The sequence below is a fragment of the Melanostigma gelatinosum genome (genome assembly GCF_949748355.1).
Source record: "Melanostigma gelatinosum genome assembly, chromosome: 18".
In the NCBI taxonomy this organism is placed as follows: Eukaryota; Metazoa; Chordata; class Actinopteri; order Perciformes; family Zoarcidae; genus Melanostigma; species Melanostigma gelatinosum.
The window spans coordinates 7,704,495-7,724,482 of NC_136651.1; the positions used below are offsets into that span (position 1 = coordinate 7,704,495).

Consider the following 19,988-nt stretch of genomic DNA (forward strand, 5'->3'; position numbering starts at 1 on the left):
AGTATATATATATATATATATATATATATATATATATATATATATATATATATGATGTCTCAAATGATAATGCGGTTTAAGATGACTCACATTCCGGAAAAGTCTACCACACATTATTTAAACAATCGAGAGGATGCTTACATCACATTCAATGTCAGATGACGTTGTAATTAGGGGGAGGAAATTATTCCTGAAGTGAAAAGATCAGGACATATTTACACACAAAGAGCAGGCCAAAGCACCCCCCACTAACTCTGTAAGGCCCCACCTACAACACCACAACCCTCTTCATCCTCCCAACTCCCAGGTCTGCACGCACAGACACGCATATATAGAAATATGCATAAAAACACACACGCTTAGTGGCTAACTTGCTATGGACTGCATGAGTGTATTAACCACAGACAAACCGCATGTTGGTTTGAGTCTTACCCAAGACCGCAAACGACGGTCCAGCATGCAGAGGCTGATAGTATTCCATTATATTGTGGAATGGGATGGTTGAACAAACGTGGCATCTTTGTCAACATGATGGTGTAATGTAAATAGTAGATCTTAACGTTGGAAGGTACTTGGTTTGACGAACTCAAGGTTGCCGAAGCCTCATTTTTCTGAACTTAAAAATGAAACGTCGATTTCGTCCGCCATATCTCTTAAAATAGTTATACAATTCCACAGCCAGTATGTACAGTAGGAATGATTACAGCAGCCAATAACTCTTTAAGTGTATTATGGTCATGTGTAGAGCTGAAAACATTTCTTTATTCCTCTGAAAATCAATCTGCAACCATTTTTAATACTCAAAAAGTAGTTTTAAGTGATTTTCTGTTATTAATTAATTAATTAATGAATATAAGGGATATATGTGACTCACCTGACTTGACGCCGGAGCCTGTTGCGCCAGTCTGTCATGGAGCTAAAGTGCTCACTGTCCAGGTGATAGTCATGTCCCTCCGCGCTGACGCCTACAATTAGTCTGGAGTGAGACCTGAAACTATTTTTACGGTTTATTCTGCAGACCTGTCCACTAATAGTTTCACAAGGCTGTGACCACATCTGATTGACTGATAGTTTACTGTAATCAAAGGATGCAAACTTCACCTGGCTGCTCAGCTTCAGCAGAGTGTCGTACTCTTTCTCACCACATAGACTGACTAACATGGGCCAGCCGTTACACTCCAGAGGGGCGCTGTTTCACCAAATGAGGGAAACTGGGTTAAAAGAAACAGCCCCAACAACGAAATAACAAGAATAATTGTTACATATATTTATGAAAATGATAACTACAGATCATTTGGATGATAAAATAATCCTAAAAAATAAAATAAAACTAAATGCTACTTAATTTAAGGGGGGCACGGGAAGGACTTTAGCCAGGAATAATACAAAATAAAACCAAAAATGTTATCATTTTTATTTCTTCCATGTTTTAATAAACTTTCTGTACATGACAGTAAAAACAGTGATTCAAAGTCGTCTTCGCACAGCCAGAAAAAGCTAGAGCCTTTATTTATTTATTTCCTCGATGGAGTGAAATGTAAACACTCAAAGTGTTTTTCGTGGAAGCTGCTCACTAGAACAGCTTTCACGTGTAATACACATGTTCGTGCTGATGGCTAGAGACGCCGGTGAAATCTGTAATAGTTTCAATGGAATTATTGTTGGGCAGAATCAGGGTCACCCTGTCTGAGGGAAGTCGTGGGTATTACGCCATTCCTCTCTCCCACACACACACACACACACACACACACACACACATCCACATCCACACACACAAAGCTTCGAGCTGCTTTAGTTGTATTAGCAGGGTTGGGGATTATTGTTGAGAGGACATACAGGCAGCCACGAGTTTAAAGTACATGATGTCAAGGAACAGGGTCCTCTTGTGTGGCTCCACCCGCCCTGGTGGGATATATTCTAATGTTTTCTGAATAATTGATCTTCTTCTGTCGTTAAAGTTTCTTTCTGGGTTTTATAGTGAACACAGTGATACATAATGTATGCACTGGGCACATTCATCCATAAAACAGAAGGGAGAGAATTGTAATATGTATCCTTGGACAAGCGTTTACTCAGGAAGACTTTTAACATTTATTATTCTATGTCTGATACCACACCAATATTAAGAGTTATTTGCCTTTTTTCAGTAACGATTTGGCGATTATATAAAAGTACGAAACAATATGAATTGTGCTGGGCTATTTTAGGGACAAGAAAATAGTTTTTCTTTTAAATTGCTATTCAACTCTTTCATAAGGAGGGTTGAAGGATCAAAGAGGAAGTACACATACATGCTTCCAGTCCTGCCTCCTCGGCACTACATATGTTGTTTACTCTCTCATGTTCTGAATAAAATTCAAGGTTTTTCAAAGCGCTTGTTGAACAGAGAGGAGGATGGGGGTTGGATTGCATGGAAAGTGGGTCTTGTACATGTAGGTCTTTGAGACGGTGGGTAAAGCAGGCTTACAGTAGTAATCCTCTTCACAGACACCCATCTGACTAGCAACAGGACGCGGCCCAGACAGACGCATGCACACAGACACACACGCACACACTCAGAGAACAGTTTTGCTACAAGGAAATCTATTATGTTTTGTATTGTTTTTAGAAATGCAATAGCTCATAAATAGGCCATCGTCTATAGTCACATACCGGTAATTGGGCCAGTCATGCGATATCAAAGATGACTCAATAAAGTTGTCATCTTCCAGTATATTTCCAGTATGGTCATTTCCTTCAGGTGTGGCACCAAATTCTTTGCGTGATTAGTTACGTTCCTTTTATTTTTACCAGCCGTTAAAATAAAGAGGGATCCTCCAGGAAGCCGGACCCTCTGTTGACTTTATTGGTTCCTGAAATCTGTCATTACAGCTTCCTGGCTGTGATGTCATCAGTCGGTTAATGACAGAGGGGAAGAGGGACATTGGTCTGAAAATAACTCCGAAAAAAACCGGACAATTGTAAACGGCGTAATGAGCCTGTAAGGACAGGCACAATGAGTTACGACGCCGTCAGTCGGACTCATTTTGTCGGAGAGGGAAATGCTTTTACGAACCACAACATGACATCAAAGTCCTTCAGTGACGTTCAACCAATGTTGACTTTGGTAAGAATGAAGAGACAATATTCTTCACCAAAATTAAATTAGAAGGGTTTCAGACAAATAATCCCATTTGGATTATGCACAACACCAAAATAAAATATAGAAACACTGAATCAAACCACCACAAACCTCAAGATAAACAAGAGACCGGACAAGAAATGTTATTTGTACTTTTTATTTTTATTTTGGCATTTCTTTGTTTTGCATTTATATTAAGCAAAGTGCATCTTATTTTCTTTTTCTCATCAACACATTGCACAATACATAAATAATGATGCATATAAAACGTCTTCATATTTACAATTAATAATATATTTATATATAACATAAAATACATTTTCGCTTCTTATTTTATTCAATTAAATCGTAGTCATTTATTAAACAAAGTCCGTCAGAATTTTATACTTTCTTCTTCTTCTTCTCAAACTTTTTTTTTCTGTTTGGACCTCTCGGAAACAAAAAAAAAAAAGGAAAAGTGGGGTGTAGTCTGTTTGTGAGGGGGCAGAAGAGGCGAGGAGGGTGAAGAAGAGGAAAGCTGCTGCTATCGGGTGTTGAAGATGACTTCCAACCAGCACGGGCAGCTGCTGATGAACTGTCTGGTGTAGCACTGTCCCCAGCCTTTCACAAAGCTTATCTGCACCGTGAAGCCCGTGCGAGGCTGCTGCGTGAACTCGTGGTCGTTCGGCCTCTGCAGGCTGCCGGCTTTGTCATAGTCAAAAGCTTTGATGGAGAAACCGGGGAACACCTTGTGCACCACCAGCGTGCGCGAGTCCGGGTTGTCCAGTGTGGCCGACTTAATGAAGATGGGGTAGGAGCTGCGGTTGTAGACCCACACCCCGTCTGGCTCACGCGTCAGCTGGATGCCATAGCCAATCTTGGCCCGCACCATCTGCACCAGCTGGGACTTGTTGTCGGAGCAGAGCTGGCCCAGACAGAAGCCGTTCCCCTGAGGTAGATCATAGAAGATGTCCAGAGAGGGCTCCTGGACTGAGTAGAGGCGCCCGACGCGCGTCTTCTCCTCCCAGTATGCCACCACGCACCAATGGGCCCGATCACCAGACTCCTGCAATGCCAGGGAATCTAAAGGAAACGTAGAGAGAAGGAGATGGTCAGACTTGTTGGAAGCTGCACAGTTGGACACGACGACGCTGAAACGTTGGTAAAAGAGAAAAGACCCAGAAGAAAGGAAAATGAGAGGAGAGGGGGAAAAGATGAGGCTGTCAAACAAAAACCGCAAAGAGACACCGAACAATCTGCTGTCGTCAGGAGACGAAACTTAACTGTCATCCTCAATTTGTGTCGCACAGGAAAACCATGTTGGAATTCCTGGACTTCAGACAACAGAAGCAACTCGGAGACGCTGGCAGGAGAGCATCCACACGCAGCACAATATTTGTCCAAGCATTAAATGCTTATCGTCTGTCTGGCTCGCTGTATTAGTGACGTCAACAGACTGTCCTGATCATCTCTCTCCGGCAACATGCTCTCACCCTGCCGGAGGGAATTCTGAACCAAGTCTTTGACTTCATGCTGAAAAGATACGAGGCGGCGGCAACTGAGCGACGAGATGCGTGACTTCCCCACAAACGCATAAACCATTCCCCGTCTTCGGTGAGGCACATGGTGTTTAGCTGACGAGCAAGGCAGGCCGTTAACTCTCAAACCCTGGTGTCTGATTCGCTGACAAGCCAGGCCTCTCCAGTCTAGTTTCCCCTGAGCGTAAAAGAAGTGTAGCATTGGCCATGCTCCAGTTTCCAAACCCCCCCCCCCCCCCCCCTCTCTCGTCTCCCTTTAGTGTGCCTCCTGCGCCGTTCCTCTCCCCCTTCATATCTCTATTCCACAGAAATCTGGCTCCCAGCTAGAAAAGTAGGAGCCAGTCAGGCGCAAGGGAAATAGAGGGAGCCAGAGAGAGAGCGAGAGGAAAGAACGAGGGGGCGGGGTGGGGAAGAGAAGGAATGCTTTTCACATATTTTGACTGTTACTTTTGCAACTTTGCTTCCTCTCCTGATTTCTGAGCGTCGCTTGTGCTTTTAGGGTCGTCACCTAATTGCCGAAACTCCCATCAACTGCTCAACAATCTCTCACACTTCCTCGCCGCTCACTCACACACATACACTCAAATACAGCCGCGACGAAAGACACATTCAAAGGGTTAAGAAAGCTCGAAGAGCGCCAATATATGCGAGGGAAAAAATTAACAGAGCCCCTCTCAGAGCCATTTCAGTCGCCCCCGTCCTTCCCAGCCTCCCCCCCCCCCTTCCTCGTTTCATCTGGCGGTGGCTGTGAATGTAACCGGTAATTTGGAAGGTCCCGTCTGAGACAAACTGCTACGTTAATGCGGCAGGATCTCTGCCGGCCTGAGCGAACTCACCGCGGCCTGTCATTAGCCTTCATTAGACGCAGGGAGAAGAAGGGGGGGGGGGGGGGGGGACAAAACTCTAGGAGAAGATAGACAGAAACAGACAGGAGGGGAGGAAGGGGGGGGGATAAAAACTGAAAGCATGCCTTCCATAAAACAAGAGGGGCTGTGTTCTTTGAAGTTGGTCAGAGCCTAGCCTCCGGGAGTTTATCGTAAATCCGTCCTCATGGGGTGCTTGGGGAAACTAAGTACCCGGCTATCTACCATAGACTAAATGGGGGGGGGGGGGAGCATTTATCTTCGAGATAAGAGACAGAAAGTGTCTTTTGTGTCTCAGGCTGATGTCAGACAGAATCTCCGGTCCTGGCCGAGCTTTGCTCTCGGGTCTGTTATACAAGTACGCACGAGAACAGCCAGGGTTGATAAGAAGACGGATGCTTTGGACTTTCTTAACAGCTGACAAGAGGGCCTGCTGGTGGAGCTCACCTGTGGGGCCCTGTGTGTGTGTTTGTTATTGCTGGGAGAGACAGGGCCTGGCGTCAGAGGTCATTAGAGCGGCTGCCTGTCTGAGCCTGTCATTGCAGCCTGAAAACACCCTGCTATTCAGGACTTCACTAGCTGCCCCGCTTCCCCTCCCTCCCTCCTCTCCTCTCAGAAACTCTGACTGGTGGTAAGTGAGAACCGCAGAGGAGAGCAACGCAAAGGGAAGGATAAAAGCAAAGGGCTGAAGAGAGAAAACAACAGAGGGAAACATGGAGGCCAACAGAAAAAGGTCAGGAGAAGTATGCTCATGGAGAAGTTGCAATACCACGATGTAGAAAATATAAATGACATGTCCTGTCTTGCCGGAGAGAGATTAAAAAAAATAATGGTTAAAGTCAATAATCCACCGGGATATCTAATTCCTAGTATGGGTCAAGCTCCAAAAAACACTTGATCCTACACTTCCCACAATGCAACTCTATAGCCTTATTTTTTTAGACCTTCCCTGAGTGATACCATACACAGGCTTTCTGTTGTAATTTTGAAGTCCAAACTGAATTAACCATGATAATGACATCATCTCAGACTTTGGAAAACTTCCTCCCGTGCCACAAGCCAGTGCTCACACCGGCCGAGTAGAAAAATATATTTTTTTTTATACATTTCCTTCTGAAATGTAGTGGAGAATAAGTGTAAAAAAGCACAGCAACGGTTAGATAAGAGAACGACTGGAAGCTAAACTTATTGTTCGGTATTTCACCAAAGAAAAAGACAGGCAGACAGACTCATCCATCTGTGGGGCGCAGCCTTGTGAAGAATATGTTCACAGCTTGTGCTGACAGCAGATGAGCTTACACCTCTTGAGTAATGCTGCTGGAGACAGAACCACACACACACTAATGTGACTGGCCCTGTAAAGACACACCTTGTACCAAGAATACAAGGATCATTTAACTGAATTTAAATTTTTTAATACATCGTGCGTTTGTGTGCGAGGTTGCTGCCGGTCACGCTCCTCGTGTTACGCTCCGACACCATTTCAGGTGATTCTCACATAGGTGTGTGTGTGTGTGTGTGTGTGCCTGTCAGACGGTGTCGTCAGAGTGTCTGCACCGAGTCCGTCTGCCGTTGGAGCAGCGTGTTTCCGTCAGCTCGGGCCCCTGAACACTTACAGAGCTCGTCTGTACGTCTGTCTGCTGGATGTCTGCCTATCGGAGCATTAGTCCATCCGTCTGTCTGCCGCCCCCCCACCCGCTCGTCTGCTCTGCCCTTTCAGCCCGTGCGTCTCGGGCTTCTCCTCGATGGAGATAAGCGGGCTATAGCCGGCAGCCTGAGGCCATCTGTCACCCCGGCCTTTTCTGCTCTGCTCCAGTCAGATGTCTGCTGCCAGTCGGTCCCAGCCTGGCTATTCCCATGGGGGCCTACACACATAAACCCCCATCCAAAAAAAAAGAAAGAAAAAAAGACTGCTGGTCCTCTATGACGCAAGATGAGAGCTAAAATGTTGATAGAACATTGCTGAAAGATACTGGAGCAGATTGGTGTGCATCATATCACCATGGATTAGAATAATGATAAAAGGTTACAAGCAGTTTTTTCCCCAATGTAAGAAATTGCTAAAAGGCAGCTGGTGTGAGTTAATGTGGATGTTAGCCATAAGCAACACTGTGCACACAAAAACAGCATATTGCTGTCATGTTTTCTAGGCATTTAATGGATGATCAGCTTATGGTCTGCGAGATAGGGGGGGGGTGGGGGACACTGTAAATATCTGTGATTAAATAAAGCCCCCGTGCAATGCAAACTATTTTAACCGCACAGGCAGGGCACATTCAGCAAAGAGACACACACCACGAGCTCCCCTGTGGATTTTAATGGTCCAAGGTCTTAAAGAGTGGACGCCATGCTAGCTGAGACAATTGGACTAGGTTGAGAGGCGGAGGAGGGGTGGCTGAGAGGAGGGGGGGGGGGGGGGGGGGAAGGGCGACGACAGACTGGGTGCTTCTCGCAGGGCCAGTCTGGAAAGGTTAATCATTACCTCTGTCTGACTCCACACACACACACACACACACCAGGTCGCTACTATACTTAGAAGTCAGCACAGTCACAGACTTACACCCTCTTGCACACACACACACTTTTCAACCTTCACTCCTGGACATAACATTATCAACATCGGTAAATAGTGAGGAGGCTCCCGAGAACGAGTCTCGTATCGATCCCCGAGACCCCTATATGTGAGAGTGTGTGTGTTTGTGCCTCGCTCGCTCGCAGACATGTAATGACCCTGTCGTCATCAGACACACACACACACACACACACAGCAGCTGAGGAGAGGAATGGGGAAGACATGAAGGCCACAGCTCTAGGGGGAAGGAAGGACTCTTCACGGTGCCTTATTTTCTAAGTCAACACCCTCTCTCCAGCCGGGGAAAGTCTATTCCAAAGGTCAAGGGTCACCCTGGAGGCATTCCTTTTGTTCTCGCTGCCATGCCGTATATGTTCAGCCCTGTGTGTGTGTGTGTGTGTGTGTGTGTTTCTGCCTGAAATAAAAGCGTGTGCATGTCTCTCTCCGTGTTCACAAAAAAAACATTTGGTCTCATTGATTTTTTCGAGTTAATTCAAGTAAACCAGTGGGCTTGTTGCCGTTGTGTTCACTTCACTTTCTGCTTATTCAATGACAGACGACCCCTTCAGGTCAGCTGTTCTGTGCAGTGAAGACAGAGGAGTGTCCTTGTCTCGTACCAACACACCATCGCTTCGTACGTTTCAGACTGGGCACTGTCTGGTTTGGATTCTTTCTTTCTTGAGAGATGAGTCATTCCACTTTTGGTTGGTCTTGGTTTTGATTGGGTACCTCTGTCACATCTGTAAGAAGAGCAACTACAGATAAAGGTAGTAGCTGACATAGGAAGACCTTCTTTAGGGTGGCAGGTTACGTATGCGGTGTTAAGTCCTTCCCCCCCACTTCAGGAAACCCTACAAAAGCCCTGATGGCAGGAAACCCACACAAGGGAGTGGCACAGTTTCCCTATCTGTCGATCTGACTCCTTGCAGAAACACAGATAGAGAGAATGAGTTGCAGACACGCCATAACTAACGTCTAACTTGAACCATCCGGCCACGACCGGGAGAAGATAAGGAGGAGAAACGGCGCATGTTTTCCTAAAGCCTCCGTCTACAGTATAATTTTGTCTGAGTGGAAGCTTCTGCTATAATTACATGATCCACATATCTAGATGCTGCTCAGGCCCGGTGTTTATCTCAAGTTTGAGATAAAAAAAAATACAGGAACGTTTCATAATTAATTGGGCAGCATCTTCCATTTGGATCCATGTTATCGTAAAGCTACAGCGCGCTCCCTTTTTCTTTTCTGAAGGACATTTTATTCCCCTGCAACACCTCCTTCCTACTCCTGCAGAGTTCTTACTCCAACACTTCATCAGGCTGACCCTCACACACACACACACACACAGACGTACACAATGATCCCCTGCAGCCCAGCTTTCCCAGGGCGACAGGACAAAACAAACACCAGCTCGTTGGACACAAGTTGCCAGTCGGGCCGTAATGACGTCGTCAGCTCACTTTTGCAAACACACAAAGTCGGAGGATCACTTGCCGATGGATAGACAAGCCGAACAATCGCCCCCATTGTCGTAGCGATAAAACACCGTGGGAACTAAATAACAGAGACACCGGCGAGCAGAGAGGCAACCAGCAGAGCCAGTTGTGTGTGCAAGCCGAGCTTTTGTTGTGTTTTTGTCTTTGTTTTCAAAATGTATGAGCCGCTGTATGTCTGCAAATGTGACGCGACGCCAGCACTGTGGTCTGTGATGGAGTTGTGGCTACTGCCAGGGCTCAGTCTGTCGCTGAGATAAAGACACTCGCACCCAACCGGTTTGAGATCACAAAAGACAAACCGACACACACACACACACACACACACACAGAGAGAGGGAAAAGTGTCTCCACTTATTTCGATTTCCGTCTTTATCCTGTGAAAGCAGGGTTTTCTCCCCCCCACACACACACACACACACACACACACTCTGTCCCTCTTTCACATCTTCATACATTGAGGTAATGTCAAAATCCACTTCCACAGAGTGACTGCAAACCAAAACAATGTCCATCTTGTTCTGGGCTTCCCTCCAGCTCTGGCTCGGAGCCAAATCTGCATAGTCCACCTTTCAACCACCTGGCTGATGTTACAGTAGGTTTTCCACGTTTTTCAACGGTAAATGCCATCTCGATGCTACGCTAAGAACACAGCGCGAAGCATCTCCATCTGATAAAGCCTCCAGCACAAACCCAAACAAGCTAGGCGCGCTCTCCTCTTTCCTTTCCTTTCCTCTTCCCCCTCTCTCCATCCTCCAACTGTCTCCACGTGCTGTTTTTTCGATTTGTGCAGCATAATGACACAGGGTGGGGAGCAGAGGACGGCCAAAACCAAAATGAAGTCCCTTGCCAAGAGGCGGCTTGGCGGCCGCGCAAGCAGAGGAAGTGGGGAGTAATGAGAGATCCTGGCCCCGGCTCGGAGAGGCTCTGCTCTGCTCAACTCGCTGGCTGAACACACAGCCTCCAAATTACAGAGAACAGAGCGGTGCTGCCGGCCATCTCCCCCTCCACCCAAAGCCACCATCTTCTCTCCCTACTTCATTCCTTTCTCTGACTGTTCAAGCAAAAACACAATCAAGATTCAACCGAAAGCAGAGACAGAGTTTCACGGTGTTCATTTTCTCCAATAGGCTGCATGTCGATTTCTATCCTTGTCGGAAGAAAACGTTCAATCTATTTCTTTCTTCTTCATTGAACCGCCTCCTCCTTTCTAGTCGGTGCACTCCAGTGTTTGTTTTCCGTCACGAAGAGGCCTCGGCTGCCTCCCTGTCCGCTCCCCTTTTCCTCAAAGACATGAGGTCATATCCTGCGCAGCCCTTTCCTTTTGCCCGCTAACCCAAACAAGGCAGGAATGCCGAGAGAGAGGGAGACTGAGGGCGCTCTGTTCCTGACTTGAGCTGTTGATTGGTGAAAGATTGTGTCTTACTTAAGCAATTGGTGATCCATAATATAAAGCAGCGAACAAAACACACGGACCCCCCCCCCCCCCCCCCCCCCCACTGCATTTGCACCAAAATGGGCCGTGTCTTCTGGGCCTTCCGTATGACAGCAAGTTTGATTTAATGAGCCGAGGTGCCACGACTAAATTTAATCTCTGTCAGAGCCCCTGATGAAGGTTATATCTCCAGCCGATTCCCCGGATGACTAATTGACTGACTGAAAGGGTTGGCCGACTGTCTGTCGAGCGAGGTGACTGGCTGGTGGTATAAGAATACAACTGGGCCTAAATTTAACCTGCAGTGGGAGGAAGCGCCTGTGTGACAGTCGGCCGTGCGCCAGGGCTCGCACCAGGTCATTCTATCTGCCCGTCTGTGTGTATGTGTGAAAATGCGCGTGTGTGTGTGTGTGTGCGTACATGTCACCGCAGCCTGACTGGATCCTCTTACACACAGACACTCCGGGTCGGTCCCCGATGGCACCATCAGGCACGCCACACACACACACACACACACACACACACACACACACACACCGATGCTACACATCCAGAAACTATAACTCACGTTAATGAAGATTAAAAGCGCGTACACACTATGGCTGGGCATTGATCCCCAATACTTACTATCACTGATTGTCAAATACGATCAAACGGATTCCTTCGTCTTTCATCAGATTGTTCCAGTCTCAATTCAAAAATATTGCCAATTCTATTAAGCCAAAGTTCTTGAACGGATGATTGTGATTGGACAACAATAAAGGTTTGGATTCCGTTGTTCAGTGAAAGGATTGCTTTCGTGTTGGTACCATAGCTGAGGCCTCGCAGCAGCACTGGACTGCACCTCTGTCCCATCAAGCCCACGGAGGTCTTTTATTGAAGACAACTCGTTCCAGACTTCTTTGAGCTCGACAAGATGGGACATCTGGCTACGTGGGTGCTACCAGAGCTGCTCCTAAACCACCTAGTCTCCAACGAGTTTAAATATTACTTAACAGCCCGCAGATTCATAACCAACAGTCCAGCGCCCTCTTAACCCCGACCCGATCTCCCATTTCCACATCTCTCTCTTGATCTCTGCCTTCAGTTCCTGGGCGAACCTAAACCTCTGAGCTAAGCCCTCACGCCAACGCAAACCAAGATCAGCACCCTGACTCCCAGCCTGCAGCCATCGACCCCCCCCCCCTCCTCTTCCCTCCTCTCTGCTCTGTTCCAAGCTGATGACGCGAGCCAGCGAGAGGAGCTTTGGAGCTGGTAGCCTGGCAGGCAGCCTAGTTTGCATTTGCGCTTGTCGCTGTCGCAGCTCACTTAACTCCTTCCAGCCTGGATGGTCTTGGCTTCTTTCAAGATGGATAAACAAGTAGAATAAAAAAGGGAATGTGGAAAAGGAGGATGTTATCTCACCGGCTCTGTCTGAACTGTGTTTTGTCGACGAATGAGCTCTTTCTAAAGCTGCTTTACCAGTACACTCAAGCTTTTTCTAAATCATTCAACTACAACGACAAAAAAGCAACAGCACAACTCGACTACAAGTCTTTGCCTTCCCTCAAAGCCACCCTCGTCTCTCTTCCTTCTTCCTCTCTGTAAATATGTCTGGAGAAGAACATAAAAAGGGCAGAGTGAGTGAATTAGAAGGTCAGCAGCGGGCCTCTGGGAGAGCCATGTTTCTTTTGTCAGGGCCCCAGAGGGAGGGAGCGAAGCAGGGAGAGATGGAGGGAGGGCAGGGGGGAGAAATGGAGCAGCCTTTTTTTTTTTTTTTTCTTGGCTTGCCAGGGAAATCATGAGGGCAGAGAGCTTCGGCCATCCCGCCCTGGGCCTTTCTACCTCTACTGCTTTTACTGAGGAGGCCCATTCACTGGAGCACTGGCCGCCGCTGCCATGTCATCCTCGCTAGGAAGGAAAACAGGGGAGGAGGAGGAGGGTACGCCTTGCTGAGGGAGGGAAGGAGTAAGGGGGGCGGCGCCAGGTCTAGGGTTTCACAGTTTGAACTGGGTCTAAAATGTGTCTTTAGTTAACACACACAGGGAGGACTTTGGTGTCCATCTGAAGGTGTGGAGGAGAGGAGCGACTGATTTTTAGTTCCTCTGCTCTTGTAAGCACTGCTCCAATCTCTTCCCCCCCATCTAAGGACACACACACACACACACACACACGCAGGCAGTCAAGCTAACCCCCCTACCACTAAACAAAGGCGGGAGAGGGGGAATGGGCAGCGAACGCCAACTGACATAAAACAGGTTTTAAAAGGCCCAGTAATGAGAACCATCTGAGGCCAAGGAAAGCAGAGAACAGCACAGAGCAATCTCAGGCAGTGCAGAGCAAACCTCCCTCTCTCGTGAACACCATCTTATTCTGTAGCCTGCGGACAGGGCACTGGGTGAGGAAGGCAACGCTGCCAAAGGGGATTATGGGAGAAAAGCCGAGGAAGCCCGAAACACGTCCCGCATGAGAGACGGACGAAAGAAAGGCGGCTGTGTCTCGCTCTCATCCACACACAGAGCCCAGAGGAGAGTTAACTGTCCACAAAGACATCCCCTGTGCGCACAAACACGCCCAAACAAACACTCGCATGTCAGTCGAAGCCTCTCTTTGCTGCTATTTATTTTCCCCACAATACCGCACGCATAGAGCATATTCTTCTGCAAACAACTGTTCGCCGTTACAGCATAACAAGGAAAGGGAGAAGAGGAAGATGAGAAGAGAGGAGCGTTGTTCAAAGAACCAGGAGGGAGGAATTTATGTGGATGTGGGAGAAACACACCGCCCTCCTTCACTGGCTTCACAGGGGAAGTAGGGGCCCCCACAATCAGAGCCTCATCATCACAAGTATAGAGGGAATATGAGTGTGTGCGTGTTGAAAGGAATGCAATGGAGAAGGAGAAGAACACATAGGAGGAAAATAATATGAGTTTGAAAAGGAAGGGATGGTAGAAAACAATGGGGAAATCATAGTTTGAGTAATATTTACCTGAAAGCCCCACAGGGGCCGAGTATGTCGTTCCCCCAGTGTCACTGGATGACGGTCCAGAGTCTGGAGAATCTGATGGAGAGAGAAGGAGAGAATTAGCACTCTGTCTGTGTGTGTGTGTGTGTGTGTGTGTGTGTGTGTGTGTGTGTGGAGAAGGCAAAGCAGCAGCTGTGAGACCGTCAATCACTCCGGTGAAATCAATGCCTAATGAAGACGCTGACGATGAAGCGCTCACACTCACACAGGGAAGACTTCGGCCATATCCACACTAGTCCAGTTGTCCTACGTTGACACTGAGCAGCCACACCACGCCGGAGTTTTGGAGCAGCCTTAACGGAGGAACCTGAAAACCTTTCATTATTAAAGACTCCTTCATTACTCTGCCATATTTTTTTTAAACTAAGTAAGCAATCCACTTCCTGTTTACACCATCACGCGCATGCCCAGTGTACGTTAATGGTCACGTGCTGTCCGCCTTGAAGGCTGCCGTGTGGATGCTCCAATAATGCTGAAAAGTCCCGCGTGGACGGAGATCGTTCTATTTGAGAACTCTGCATCCAACGAGACACGGCCTAGTGTGGATATGGCCTTACAGAGGAGAGTTCCTTACACCCCTGATAATCCCCCATAAGCCACTGCTTCAGGAGGAGCGTTAGCCCTGCATCTCTGCGTAGACGAGCTGGTCTGGAAGGAGCTGTATTCTTTCTGCTAAAGACTGCGGGAAGGTTTCGGCCTGGAGACTTCTGATCCCCGCTCAATCGTCAAATGTGCGTTTCCTTTTATAATAGAGATCTCAAACTGCTCTGATAAATGTACGCCGCGCTAGCAGGCAGACAACAAAGCGAAAACCACTCGTTCTCTCTTACTCTACCCTCTCTTTGCATTTCAATGCTGAACTCCCACTAAGACTTGTAATGCAGACTTGTTTCAACATGACACCTGAATGTATCGCCAACGACACATTCCTCGCGCTGCACGTCAACGCTGGCGCTGCACGTCACCAGTGCATTGAAGCTCGCAGCAAAAATGACCGTCGAATTGAAGTTGCTCTAATCTGAGGTGCAAATACAGCGGATGCAAACTGAAGAAATACAGGGAGGTTCAGTATGTATTTAATCCAGATACGGCGAGGAGGAGGAGGACGGGATTTCTGTTGAATACTTCCACTCTCCAGCGCACAGATTGTCTCATTGGCCTCCAGGTTTGACCGAGCAGAGCCGCAGTACAGCGAACAAGTAATAAAGAAACAGCATCCGGAGCGGTTTCACTGCGAGCCCTCCTCCGCTCCGCGCCATCCAGACGCGGCCCGTGCTGCTTGTGGTCCCAGTAACGAGATATACACGGGCATAGGCATAGCCCGAGCCCATGCCTCGCTTTCATTGGCTGGGCCTCCTGGGCAACAGTTCACAGCTGACCACAGGGCTGATGGGGGGCATCAGTGAGAAAGAGGTAAAACAGCGTGTGATTTATATTCCCCCAGAGCTGAAACAAGGTAGCATTTCTACATTTTCCGGCTGCTTTCATACTGGTCGCCCGCCGCCGGAGCGGACAGACACCCTGACGCACAGAACCCCACTTCCTGCTCGGTGGAATCATGAACACCAGAATCATAAAATCCAGCGCTCTTCCGCGTCAGTAACGTCTCATTGCCTTCTGAAAGTTATCAATGCAGATTTTCTACATGTCACGATGATTTAACACAGCTTAGAATAAAGCAAATACATGGAGGAGTAGAGAAAATTGGAAAAGCCTCCAGTAATGAGATGGAATTGATGATTGACAGCTCCCAGAGGCCACTGGGGACCCCCCCCCCCCCCCCCCCACCGTCTTTCTGCATGATAAGCTCATCTGTCCTCTGTGTTTGTCTGTACCCTCCAGCCTGCTCCATTGTCCTATTAATATATGTTGTCTTACACCCTCCTTCACCAGACAGACAGACAGACACTCCTTTGATTAACCACAACAGCAGCTGCACTGACTGAATGAGGAAATGGCATGGCAGGTGACTCACTTAAATACAAAAATTGCACTTCAAAGAAAGGCAAACTTCTCTTTTTACAGTATAAAAGCTCTACTTGGGAGCAACCTGCTGATATTTCTTTGGCCTCCTTCTGTTCTTGTTGTTGGCGATAATGCATTCCCACACAGTCGAACCAATTCAACTTTCTGCAGTTTGCTTTGAGAGGGGAAGCAGGGTGGTAACATGGGTTGTATAATCATTTCCTTTGTCTGCATCCAGCTTGCATTTGCTATTTACCTTCTTGCTTCCTTTTATCAGTGGAATGTTTCCAACTGAACTCGCATTAAAGACGCTACGCCGGCTCTACCCGGAGACAGACGGCACGTCAGGGGGAGCGTTGAGTACGAGGAGGACTGGTTCAGATAAACTCTGCTTGTATTTAAGGTTCTGCAAATGCTTTCAGGTGAAACAGTATCGCAGAAGCCCGGTCAATGAAGACAGGGAGAGTGTGTGTGTGTGTGTGTGTGTAGGGGGGGGGGGGGGTGAAGAACCACAGCTGCAGCTGCAATGACTTCCTATTGTTTCCACTCACTGAAAGCCACTTTCTCCTTCTCCTGACTCACTGACTGGCTCGTGGACTGAGCGATTGCTGCACTGACAGACAGCCACATAGACGCAAAGCAGCAAGAAAAAGATAAAAAGATATATACCGCATTTTACGTATTTGTCACCCTCTCAGTGACACGAGGATCCTCATCTCCTTCTATCCTTCCCCAGTCTCGCACTATTCTGTTTATAGCCAATGAAATCGAATAGCCAATGAAATCTAACATACTTTGAAGGCGATGACATAACTCGGTGCCACTTTCCAGCACTGGGGAACAGGATGACAACCACAGCAGCATGTGGAGTCTGACACAGGTGGAGGGTGACAACAATTAAACAAGACCGAAGCTTCTTAAGGGGACAAAATTAAACGGCACATGCAAACTCTCTCCCGATCCCCGAAACAAAACGCACCCAAACAGAGACGTGGGGCGGTGGCACACTCACACAAACATATATATATATATATAGACAAATCATTAACCTTAATCTGATGATTAATTCAGCTGATAAATGCCTGCTGGCTCCAAAGACGCCGCTGTCTGTGCTGCGATTCACAATAGATAAATGGACACACAAAACAACCCCGCCCCCACCCACCAATCAGACACACACTGTGGCCCTGGTGGCATGCCAGTCAGTCTATAGCTGGTATCTCAACTTTGTGCTGCCTTGCCCTGGCTGCCAGCCATGCTAGGACTGCCCAGCCAGACACTCCACCGCTATCATAAATCACAACATAACACGGGAGCCGTTTCCGTACACACACCAGAGGAAGTGTGTGAGAACATATGCAAACGTTATGCTCATCAACATGGAAACATTCATGAAAGGCCTTTAAGATGTGCATGTTTTGCAAGGGGGGGGGGGGGGGACATATGCCTTTATGTGTGTACATTAAGCTCACCTGGTGGTTTAAGATAGTCCATGGGATAGCGCGAATATGGAGGAGGAGGAGACTCTGCATGGAGTGGAAAAGAAATAAGCAGAACATGAGCAAAAAAAAACAAACAAACAAGGGATAGATCTTAACTTTATGATAAGTTGCCATTCTACAAGGAAAAGGTTTTGTGTCTGTCAGCTCAGCCTGGAGAGGCAGGCAGTGAGGCCGGCCGGCCGGGCGGCTATTGCCTTTCATTGGCAGGCAGATAAACAGGGGGCCGCCTGGCGCCAGGAGGGCCACTATCAGCGTCTAGGACAAACTGAGATACGGGCCTCTTTTGGCCTGGGACGCCAAGCACAAGCAAGCAAGCCAGCCAGCACACACACACACACACACACACACACACACACACACACACACACACACATCCACAGGCCCTGGAAACTTCACCGTGGAAAGACTGTAAAGCCCTGGATGAGTCTGCGTTGCACTTTGGAAATGCCAATTGTGAAATGTTGAAACAGCAGATGGGCTGTTTGTTTAAAAAACGGGCCTTCTGATGAAGTCGTAAAAAAAGATCCTGATTTAAGGTGGACTAAAGTGCTTTGGCACTTCTCACGCGCCAACAAAAACACATGTTAAAGACGGGATGCCGCCTAATTAAGAAAGCAACCCATTTCGAATATAAAAACACAAACAATCGATAAATCACAACAATAATAATTCGATGGGGGGAGATAGGCATTCGTGATGAGACTATTTCAATATAACGTGCCAAATTCAAATGGCATGACACTATAGTCCCACTGCCGGACATATGGAGGGGACCCTTCTTACATTGGTCAAGTTTGACCTTATGGAAGAAGCTCAAGACCACCATGCCAAGAGAGGTGATGTCATGTCAATCCGGCTACTTTACTTATGCCTGGAACAGGCTGGCATAATTGACACAATGGCACGGTGACTGGATGTATACTTGATTTTAAAATGGAGGACCGACCACCAGAGAAATAACTTTTTTTTTTCTTTCTTTCTGTCGTGAGAATGAGGTTATTGAAATAATCCAGCTCACCGAGTTCACAAAGTCTGCTCATGTGGTGCGGGTTGCAGCAAACGAGCTCTGGGTTGATTTTCCCGTAGGATTCACAGCAAGACAGCCTCTTCAGCTCCGAGGAATGCCTGAGGTCCGGCCACCTGAACACTTTGTAGAGCAGCATGGGGAGAGAGTAAGACTGTTGACCCACTTTGGCGTCCACTTTGCTGGGCAGGAGCAAGCAAGGGCTTCGGACACCCCCCTTGGACTCCACCGCCTGCAAAAGCACCTCTAATTGTTTCTCTTTGATCTTTTTCAGTATCGAATGGGTCAACGCCTTCAATTCAGCCTCCGACCCGGCGTTGGACTTGGCCACCTTTGTCGTTTTGCCCATGCAGCAGCCCCCGGAGCCATGCGTCCCTCTATCCGTCTCCCCGTCGCCCTCCACGGGCGCACGGCTCCTCCAGAGTCGCCGGACGAGCCCCGATCGTTTGGTCCTAAACATGCGGGACGAAAAGAGGGTTCCCCGGCTAAAAAACGAGCATGGTGTCCGCAAATCATGAAGATTCCGGGATCCGAGTCCAGGCAATGACAAGCAGCCTGAGAAAACACGGTGGAAGAACCGGGAGCTGGATGAGCAGAGGAAGTCTGTAGCATACGCCAGTCTCTGTTGCCTTCTCCTACAGACTTGATCACTGAAAAGCAGGCGAGGTTCCCGGGACAGTCAGCTTTTCCTCGGGGGATAGACAACCATCATATCCAGGCGGTTGAGACGAGCCTATACAAATGAATCTAGCGGTTTATACACCTCGGCTACAACACACCCAGCATAGCCCGAGAGCGTGCACAATTATTCCCGCGGTGATGTGCAGCCTATAGCGCAGTGAGCTGACCCTCTTTAAAACAAGTTCCGACTTTCAGCATGAAACGGTGTCAAACATCGTGCTGTCTTTTGCGAATCAGCCGTGGTGTAAATTAGACAAACTGTGGCCTAATTAAAGCCTAAACGCTGTCACAATTATCCCATAAAAACCGAAGCTCGCCGCCGCGTCTTCAAGAGCATTAATCCACAAAATCCTTGATCCGACTGCACGGAGTAGGGCTCTCCAGCAGGCTCGCGGAGGCTTTAAAAAGATCTGTTATAGTCTAAATATGCCACTCGTCTGCAGAGGATGTGGTCTGCTGGCAAGAGTGAGCCTTCGTCCGAAGAGCCAGAGAGCAAATCCAGGACTGATTCTGTCAACCGAGTAGAGTTGCGTTTGAAAGCCTGGCGGAAAAGCGAGAGAGACCCCTCGGGTTACGTCCGCGCACCGAGCCTCGAGACCTATTTTAGAAGTCGAATCCTCTAAGATTAAGTCATCCAACCTCGTATCTCACACGATGTGTCTGTGCCCGAGTGTGGAAGGAAAAGCGAGCCGACGTGTGATCTCGAGGGGGGTTGGAAGGCTCTCTGTCTGCAAATGAGGCGGATGGCTTGGGTGCCCTTGCTCCGTCTCCAGTCTCCAGTGCGCATTGACGCGCCCGGTCACGTGTGTGT

General features: G+C 47.9%; 1 protein-coding gene across 1 annotated transcript; it reads right to left on the reverse strand.

The window, feature by feature from the left end:
• Positions 1 to 3,296: 3,296 nt before the first annotated feature.
• Positions 3,297 to 19,923, reverse strand: smad7 (SMAD family member 7). The gene is made up of 4 exons (XM_079289599.1): positions 18,491 to 19,923; positions 17,443 to 17,496; positions 13,970 to 14,041; positions 3,297 to 4,183 (listed from the first exon to the last, which is right to left on the reverse strand). Exons 1-4 carry the CDS (start codon positions 18,954 to 18,956, stop codon positions 3,645 to 3,647), a joined length of 1,131 nt encoding a protein of 376 aa, XP_079145725.1. The 5' UTR covers positions 18,957 to 19,923; the 3' UTR covers positions 3,297 to 3,644.
• Positions 19,924 to 19,988: the final 65 nt, after the last annotated feature.